Source organism: Macrobrachium rosenbergii, chromosome 48 (assembly GCF_040412425.1).
Source record: "Macrobrachium rosenbergii isolate ZJJX-2024 chromosome 48, ASM4041242v1, whole genome shotgun sequence".
NCBI classification, from domain to species: domain Eukaryota; kingdom Metazoa; phylum Arthropoda; class Malacostraca; order Decapoda; family Palaemonidae; genus Macrobrachium; species Macrobrachium rosenbergii.
Genome location: NC_089788.1, coordinates 13,123,002 through 13,133,001, shown reverse-complemented (window position 1 = coordinate 13,133,001; position 10,000 = coordinate 13,123,002). Strand labels below are relative to the sequence as shown.

Below are 10,000 nucleotides of genomic sequence, written 5' to 3'. Positions count from 1 at the left end.
AATAAAAAGAAGCGTTTTTCAGAAATCTAAGTTACTGCTTAAATACACAACTTAAACCATTACTAAATTATTCATTTATTTCTCAGTAGAATAAGACAAATGATTTTATTCTGTTTATAAAAGGAAACCTTTACACGGTAATTAAAAATCAAAATTAATTTAAAAAAATAAAATAGAAAAACATTCTCAGTCACGCAAATCACGATCCAGAGGATTTCCTGCTCATTAACAACACACATTCCCCAGAGAGAGATGATGCACCATGACGACTCATCCATGAAACAAGAAAAGAGAAGAAACAAAGAAAGAATCGACATATAAAGCCAGTAATTAAAAAAGATAAATAAATAAATGAACCTCAGTTCTCAGTTGCTGTTTATCAAGAGATGTCACAGAAGACAAATGAACCTTCTTTTTCTCTTTCATTTTTAACACGTTTTACAGATGACTTGCCAGTGAGAGGGTCCAAGCAACAACTAGGAGTGCAACTCATCTCAAATTTCAAGGATGTTTTCGTCCTTTAGCGTTTCACTGATTTTTGCCGCATGATGGCCACGCAGTCGACCTTTATCGCAGTCTTCAAAAATTCTAAATATTGTTCTTACAGGTAACGTAAGACTGATTCCTCCCATTGTGATTATCTATTGACCGTTATAGTAAAATATATTTATGTTATCATTATTATTATTTTTACTGGCATCATCCACATTATCACCATCATTGTCATCGCCATAATTATCCTAAAATACTTGCACTCTCCGGCACTCTTTACAATTTCTCACAAAGAGTAATTTGACTCAGTACTTTTCCGGATAAGTATTGTTTATCACGAGATGATTATTTTAATAAATAAACAAGTATGTAACACATGTGATCATATGATGTCCCGATAACTTTGCCAGATTCGCGGTTGTCCTCATTTCTATGTGGGTATGACTGCTGTTCTGGCCTCTTACCAAGTCCATGGGGTATCTGTTTCTCTCAACCGTGTACCGCAACACAGTGCCCTGGGGCAAATAACCAATAATTTTAAATTCTTTGAACAGTGTCGAGATTCGACTAGGCTAGAAATATTGAAGGTGCGAGAGAGAGAGAGAGAGAGAGAGAGAGAGAGAGAGAGAGAGAGAGAGAGAGAGAGAGAGAGAGAGAGAGAGAGAGCGCGCCACTAATATCTCTAGCCTAGTCGAATCTCGACTCTGTTCAAAGAATTTAAAATTATTGGTTATTTGCCCCTGGGCACTTTGTTGCGGTACACGGTGGAAAGAAATAGGTACCCCATGGACTTGGTAAGAGGTCTTCTTCGAGGCCAGAACAGCACTCATACCGACGCAGTAATGAGGACGACCGCGAATCTACAGTAGCAATGTTATCGGGACATCACATGAGCACATGTGTTTACATACTTGTATATTTGTAAAAATTAGCCTTTGTGAGAGAATGTAAAGAATACACTTTCAGGATAATTGTGGCGACGACAATGATGATGATAATCAAGATGACACCAGTAAAAATAAAAAATAATGATCAGTATATTTTACTATAACTGTGATTAGATAATAATAACAATGGTAGGAATTTTTGAAGACGCTGATAAAGGTCGACTGTGTGGCCATCATCCAGTGAAAATCAGTGAAACGCTAAAGAACAAACATCCTTGAAATTTCAGATGAGTTGCGTTCTTAGTTGTTGCTTGGACCCTCTTACTGGCAAGTCTTCTGTAAAACATGTTAAGAACAAGAGAGAAAAACAAGGCTCCCCTGTCTCTTGTGACAGCTCTGATAACAAGTCCTGAGAACTGAGGTTCCTGAAGTGTTGGCGAGATAATTATTTCCACTTTAATCATTTATTTATTTATTCAATTACTGGCTCTATATGTCCATTCTTTCTTTTTTCTTCTCTTTTCTTGTTTCACGGATGAGTCGTCATGGTGCATCGTCTCTCTCCGGGGAATGTGGGTTCTTAATGAGCAGGAAATCCTCTGGATCATGATTTGCGTTACTGAGAATGTTTTTCTGTTGTCCGTTTTGATAAAAAAAAAAAAAATGCTTCTTAATTGTGATTTTTTATAACCATGAAAAGGTTTCCTTTTAAAAGCATAGTAAAATGATTTGCTTGTCTTTTGCTAATAAGAAATAAAAGAATAATTTGGGAGTGTTTAAGTCGAATATAAAAAAAAATTAAAAATCGGAAGCACATTTTTTCTATTTGGGGTAAGAGTGTTGTGTGGGGGTAATAAAAGGTGAGGTAGTAGGATGTTTTTAAATTTTTGAGGTGGAAGTGTACCTTCTTCTGAAATAATACATCTATAAGAAATGTACTTTACTCTGATATATATATATTTATATGGAAATGTGTGCTTTGGTCGGGAATATAACACGAATATGTCTACAGTTTCTATTATTATTTTATATATATATATATATATATATATATATATATATATATATATAATATATATTTATATATATATATATATTTATACATATATACACATACATACAAATCTACAGTTTCGATGATATATATACATACATACATACATACATACACACACACACACACACACACAATATATATATATATATATATGTCTCTCTCTCTCTCTCTCTCTCTCTCTCTCTCTCTCTCTCTCTCTCTCTCTCTCTCTCTCTCTCTATATATATATATATATATATATATATATATATATATATATATATATATATATATATATATATACATACACATACACATACACACACACACACACACACACACATATATATATATATATATATATATATATATATATATATATATATATATATATATATATATCTCTCTCTCTCTCTCTCTCTCTCTCTCTCTCTCTCTCTCTCTCTCTCTCTCTCTCTCTCTCTCTCTCTATATATATATATATATATATATATATATATATATATATATATATATGTGTTTGTGTGTGTATACAGTATATATAGAGTATATATATACATATACATACATACATACATACACACATATATATAAATTTCTTATCAAGGGGCCATTCATTTATTTCCCTTGTAACTAAAAGTGTAATTTTTCTGGTTACCAAACATTTTTTATACCTGTAATAAAACAAAACCCTTTTTTCACAGTAAGTAAATTTTCCCAATTTTCTCAGCATTAAGTTTATTTGACTAGTAACAACATTCATTTTTCTCAGTAAACCTTTTTTTTTTCTTTGGGGAACAAAACTTATTTACCTGGTAACAAAATAATTATTATTTCCGGGTGGTAATTTTTTTAAACAGCAAATATTGTTCCTTAATGAGAAAAGTATTTCCAGGTGGAACAAAACTATTTTCCACGCGTACCCTAACACTTGTTTTTCACGGTTCCAAACATTTGTTTTCATTTTTAATTAAAAATAACATTTAACCAATGACAAGTTTATTTTCTCTAAACACAAAACCTTCTTTGCTAAGAACAAAGTTAATTTTCAAAGCCTAAATATATTCGATAAAAATAGCAATAATACATTTAAAAAAAAAGTCATATGTGCAAAAAAGAAGGTCAGTATATGCATGCGCGTGTGCTTGACCTCTTCTCTGAAAGAAAAACTATCTGTCAGTTTGCACTTTTACTTCCTTCACACCTGCTCATTCCTGTTAGAATTTCAGACATTAGTATTTGCTTTTAATCTGTTGTTTAATCTTTACCTTATTTCCTAGCATTTCATCAAAATACAGGATTTATCAACCTTTCTTTAATTTTTCTTTTAACGTCGCTCTCTTTACATCTTTCTTTATCCTCACTTTCCCAAATTTTCGTTCATAGGTAAATCAAAGTCGTGAAAATAAAACTCCACAAAATTTTGGATCTTCATCAAAGCATTAGGTACAAATTTCAATAGAAAAAAAGTAGATTAAAATAATAATTACTGGATTTATCTGCAAAGTTAAATAATCAAAGAACAATCCATTAACAAGAAGGCTCCGAAATGCACCTGTAAGTATACTTATCAAAATGAACATATAAAATAGGGAAGAAAAATTTTACGATTTTCAAAAGGACACCCGAATAAACAAAATTAATTTATTTACATTATCATCACAAGACATATACTATTGTCATCACAAGGCAAAGTCCTTTGTTTTTATTCATGTAAGCTGCTTTTTACTATGTCAATGTGATCAAAATGATAGATAATGAAATATTACCAAACTTGTAAAATTACACGTCTACATTTCCTTTTATATTTAGTATTTGTAGCAACGAATAGTTCTCATGTTCTCTTAAGGGACAGTAATTTTTCTTTATTCGTACTGCAGAGAGCAAAATTCAAATATGAAAAGCAGAAAAGCAAAATATAAAAATGAAAAATGCAGCTGCAATTCTAGACTTGGTGGAATCAAAAAATACTTCTGCCATTTAGGATGAATAATAAGGACACACAAATCAGAGGTTAAAACAAAGACTACAGCAAGGCAGAAGTGAGTCCTAGAGTTCCTTCAGTAATTTGATAGCTTTCAGGATTATGTACAGTAATTATAACCTCCTTTTCAGATTTTACCTGGAATTTTGAAAAGTCCAAATAAGATTAAGTGATTTTCATATCCTTCAAGGTATTCCCCTAATTTTTCGAAAAAACTTCAAGGCTCTTTGGGCTCATATGATTGATTCTACCTTTAGAATACTCCCAAAATTTTGAGAATCCTCTTCGGAAATATGAGGATTTTAGTCAAAATTTTCAAAAGCTTCTTTGGGGGAATGTGATTATAACACCCTTCAACTTCTTTTAATAAAAATTTCGAAGGCTTCTTTGGGATTAAATGATGGTAACTTCCTTTCGGATTTTTTCGAACATTTTTAGGACTTCACAGTTATACAGTACTTATGTAACTTTCTCTGGCATTCTTCCAAAGCTTCCTAAAGAATCTATAGACTTGTATGGACTTAACTTGAGATTTCACTGAAAATTTTAAAAGCTGAAATTTCCTAAAGAACCTATCGACTTGTATGGACTTAACTTGAGATTTCAATCAAATTTTTAAAAGTCTTTTTTGTACACTGTGATTGAAACTTATTTTGAAATTTTCCAACTCCTCAAGTAACCTAGAGCGACTCCTGTTCCAAATTTTCAAAAGCCACTAAATAAATATAATTCTATCAAATTATCTACGTCATTTTTCCTTGATTTTCGTAAATACCAAGCTAACTTACAAGGTTCCCTCTAATGAAGATGAACGACCCTTCATTGTACCGCAAGTTCTGAGCGTCGTGTAAACCAATCAATTCTTACATATTTTCCCTAAACGAGCCCGCATAAGTATGATTAAAATTCCTGGATTTCTTTCAAGTGATTCTTAAGGAAAACTTCAGAATATAAGAATTGTAGTTTTAATCTCAAGGCTTTGAAAGGTAACAGGTGGGGTTTTTCATTATAAATTGTTCAAATAGCTGCTTAAATACCACCAAGACTACATTTTTTTTTCCAGTATATATCCTTTACTTAACGAACTTCTGCAGATGAACTCACTATAATGGACCTCTCATTAACTATTTCGCACTGTTTTTTATACAGCATTGTAAACTATTCCGCCTTATTTGGAAATAAATTCTAAGTGTTACCGTTACTGCACGGAATGACAAACACAGAATATAATTCTGAAAATGAGTCTCATTTCAAGTAATTAATTTCTCAATAAATTTTGATGCAAGAGATAAAGTTAAGTCCTCAAAAGTTAGCATGAACCTTCACGTACGGAAACAAATCTATTTCTACTATGTAAACATTAAAACTACCTTTACATAAAACTAAAGCTCATATATTACTCTCTCCATCACCGTACGAATTTTCATAAAATCGCCAAAATAATTTATATGAAAATACTCCCTCACCGAATATCAGATCTGAACTGCTGACCATAGTACATTGCTACATCCCTAATCCTTTTTGCCTTATGCGCTCAAGTGTCACGTTTAGAAGTCCAAACGAACTTGACATAATCATGTCATAAGCATAACCATTATGGAAATTTAACTTCCGCAGATATTAATAAAAAAAAAAAACATTCAACAGCAATGTTAGTGTCGCAACTCTTTTCGTATTTCATATATATTCATAATATAATTAGGAGAAGACCGAAATTGCCTTTAGTATAACTTAAAAAATTTTGCCATATATTCCTTGGTTATGGACTTTCGGCCTATTTTCGCTTAGATTTAAAAGTATCTGTATGCGTGTATACATACATACATACAGACATACATATATATATATATATATATATATATATATATATATATATATATATATATATATATATATATATATATATATATATTGACGTTCGTTATTCAAATACGTGCATACAGATATCCATATGCATCTTGACTGAAGGCTTTGAACAGTGGAATGAAATATATATATATATATATATATATATATATATATATATATATATATATATATATATATATATATATATATATATATATATATATATATATATATATATATATATATATATATATATATATATATATATATATATATATATATAGACATCAATGATTAACCAAAAGTTAACTGACTAATAGCTATCACTGACTGATACCAAGTGTCAACTGATTGACTGAATTATGTGGCGTCAGGACTGCCAGGGTAACAGACATCGGAACCAAGTAGGATACAAAAAAATAGTGTAATTTTTTAAATAATTAAAAAAATTACACTGATAAAATACGATCTGGTTAAAAAAAATTGTAGTAAACAAAGACCAGGAAAGAAAAATTATTGATAAAAAGTTCAGTAGAAGACTCAAAATTAAAATCAAAATGAACTGTACTAAAAATCACATGAAAACTAAACCTGTTGCAGAAGACCTGCTGATACAGTAAGTGTCAATTGAGTAGGAGGCATCACTTGAGAAAGAGCCATCACCTCGTTGACCTCCAGTGATATTATCTGGTAAGACCGTCACCTTCTGACCCCCAGCTGATAATTTACGTAAAATGACTATGACTTATTGGCCTTGAGTGATCATTTGGGAAAGAGCTATTTGCACTTACTGACAACAAGTGAGAACCTGGGAAAAGAACTTCTACTTACTGACCCTTGGTGATGAGTGAGTAATTGCTGTCACTTGGTCATTTGTGATGTCTTTCTCTTTGCATGTAGGAGTTGTAATTTGCAGACCTTAATTAGCAAGGCCAAATTAGCTGTTTTGGCTTGTTCATTGTGATAAATACACACTGGATAAAAAGAAATACAGTAATGTTCGTTGCCAGAAACAGAACCTTGGTTCCTTATTGCAGAGGCTGAAAATGACAATCCAGTCACTGTCACGACTATTGTTTCTTTAGAGAAATACGTAGACTGTCTGATAGATGACCGGAAGGCGTAAAATAAAGAAAAACAGGAAAAACCAGATGTAATCTCACCATTCACCAAAGATATAAAAAGATCATGAAAATTAACAAACAAAGAATTGTCCGTCAATGGTCCAAGTCATCACTGCTGCTATTAGGAAACAGAAACCAACTCCTATGAACCACACTAGCAAAAAGGGATCAATCTCTAGCAGAAGAAGACATCCACAGCGGAGAACAGCATTCTCGTAAAGGATGAACAAATGGCTTAAAATTGGTTGTACTGACTTTATAATTGTTATATATATATATATATATATATATATATATATATATATATATATATATATATATATATATATAATATATATATATATATATATATATATATATAATATATATATATATATGTCTACATAACTATATATATATATATATATATATATATATATATCTGTATATATATAATCTATATATATACAGGAGCCTCGATGGCTCAGTCGGTTACAGCAGCAGCTTCGGACTTCGTAGAGGTCTGTGGCGCGGGTTCAAATCCGCAGCCGACTGATCAGAGAGGCAGACACTTTGCTATCCGTGTAGACATCCCGGGATTATGGCGCGGGTTCAAATCCGCAGCCGACTGATCAGAGAGGCAGACACTTTGCTATCCGTGTAGACATCCCGGGATTATATATGTAATCAACGGATAGGTTTGCTTAAAAAGCAAATGGGTGTTACAGACTAAATACACACACAAAACAAAGCCACTACAACACCTTCTAAAACATAACAAACATCTCACACGTCTCGAACTCTCGCCCTACCCGCAAACAACTTCTCGCTGCTGGGAAGAAAGGGCGTTGGGTCGGTATGATACATGAAACATACGCTACCGGGGTCTAAGCGATGTCAGGCAGGGCAGCCGATCGAGACTACGGTCTACCCTAAAGCCAAATCAAAAGTCCTTCAAAGAAGGCATCGTGCTTACCCCATACAAAAATGGGAAAAAGCACGTTAAAAGAAGAAGAAGAATATATATAATCTATATATATACAGTATATATAAATTATATATTTATATATATATTATATATAGATACATATATATATATATATATATATATCTATACTGTAAATGTATACATATGTATATACTGTATATATAAATGTGTGTATACTGTATATATATATATATATATATATATATATATATATATATATATATACATACATCTATATATATACTGTATATGTACTATATATATATATATATATATATATATATATATATATATATATATATATATATATATATATATATATATATATATATATATATATATTATATTATATAAATAATCTATATATATTTATATATCAACATATATCTGTATAAGTATGTGTACAATTATATCTATCTATCTATCTATATATATATATATATATATATATATATATATATATATATATATATATATATATTATATATATAATTTTTCGAAACGGAAAATGGCCCAAGGGTCAAAATGGGTCTCGTCAGAGCCATCTATAGGAAATGAGAATCACTAGAAAAGAGTGGACTTAAAAAGTCCCTTTCGTGATGACGTTCAATTATTAACATGATTATTATTTTTATTATATTAACTATTATATTCATATGATTGCATTGTCGTGAATACCGAATTTATGAAATTAATTCATAAGGAAATGGAAGGGAAATTAACAATTACTGTGATAAAAAAAAATCAGTAAACTTTTCATTCTTATCAGTCATACACTGATATCCAAAGAACTTTGCATACCTACATCACATGGTAAAGAGTTATCATATATATATACATACATACATGCATACATATATATATATATATATAATATATATATATATATATATATATATATATATATATATATATATATATATATATATGTGTGTGTATATATCATATATATGTGTGTGTGTGCGTGTTTGTGTATATTATATATATATACATGTGTGTGTGTGTGTGTGTGTGTGTGTGTGTGTGTGTGTGTGTGTGTGTGTGTGTACTTGACGGAAACTCCAGTGTCATCGTGGAAATCTTCCATCTGGACTCGACGCTTTTTCAGAGCATCAGTGAAAAATAAATGAAAATAAACGCTTAATAAGGTCTACTACGTAAATTCCAACTGATTTCTCTTCCCCGTTTTTTTTTTCCCCAGTCTTTAAATCGATAGAATCGATAAAGAAAATGTTGCCTCAGTAACGCTTATACCTTGGATCCCTGAAGCCCAGACTTTCTTCGAATGGAATCCAAACGCTCCAAAGGGGCTCCAGACAGACGCAAAGAGACTCGAAGGATTCTGGAGAATTCTGGTGGCAGATTTTGAAACCAATCCTTGCGACAGCCATGAAATACCAGTCAAAGAAAATGTTGAGAAATATTGTCCATATAGTTTATTTGTTGGCCAGTTATTTTGTTACTGGATGTATAAGGGCCTTTAGGCCTTGTTTTAATAATTTTATGGGTTTGCTATTATGCAGCTGTACTCCTATAATGGATATTGCTTCTTTGACAACAAACGGATGGAAAATCAATTTCTTTGGTTGTGAGCAGACACACTGGCAACAGACATATACCGAAGTTGAAAACCTTTGGGCGCAAGTCCAGGAATTACAAGCA

General features: G+C 31.2%; 2 protein-coding genes across 2 annotated transcripts in view; one reads left to right on the top strand and one right to left on the bottom strand.

Annotated features, from left to right (window-relative positions):
- Positions 1-10,000, bottom strand: part of LOC136831271 (protein tramtrack, alpha isoform-like) — a 638,889-nt gene that overhangs the window by 394,894 nt on the left and 233,995 nt on the right. The window lies entirely within an intron of this gene.
- The window catches only part of LOC136831684 (golgin subfamily A member 6-like protein 1), a 21,363-nt gene continuing 21,237 nt past the window's right edge, over positions 9,875-10,000 (top strand). The window contains exon 1 of the mRNA XM_067092314.1: positions 9,875-10,000. This exon is cut by the window's right edge and continues 992 nt beyond it. Coding sequence (XP_066948415.1) covers positions 9,875-10,000 — 126 coding nt within the window.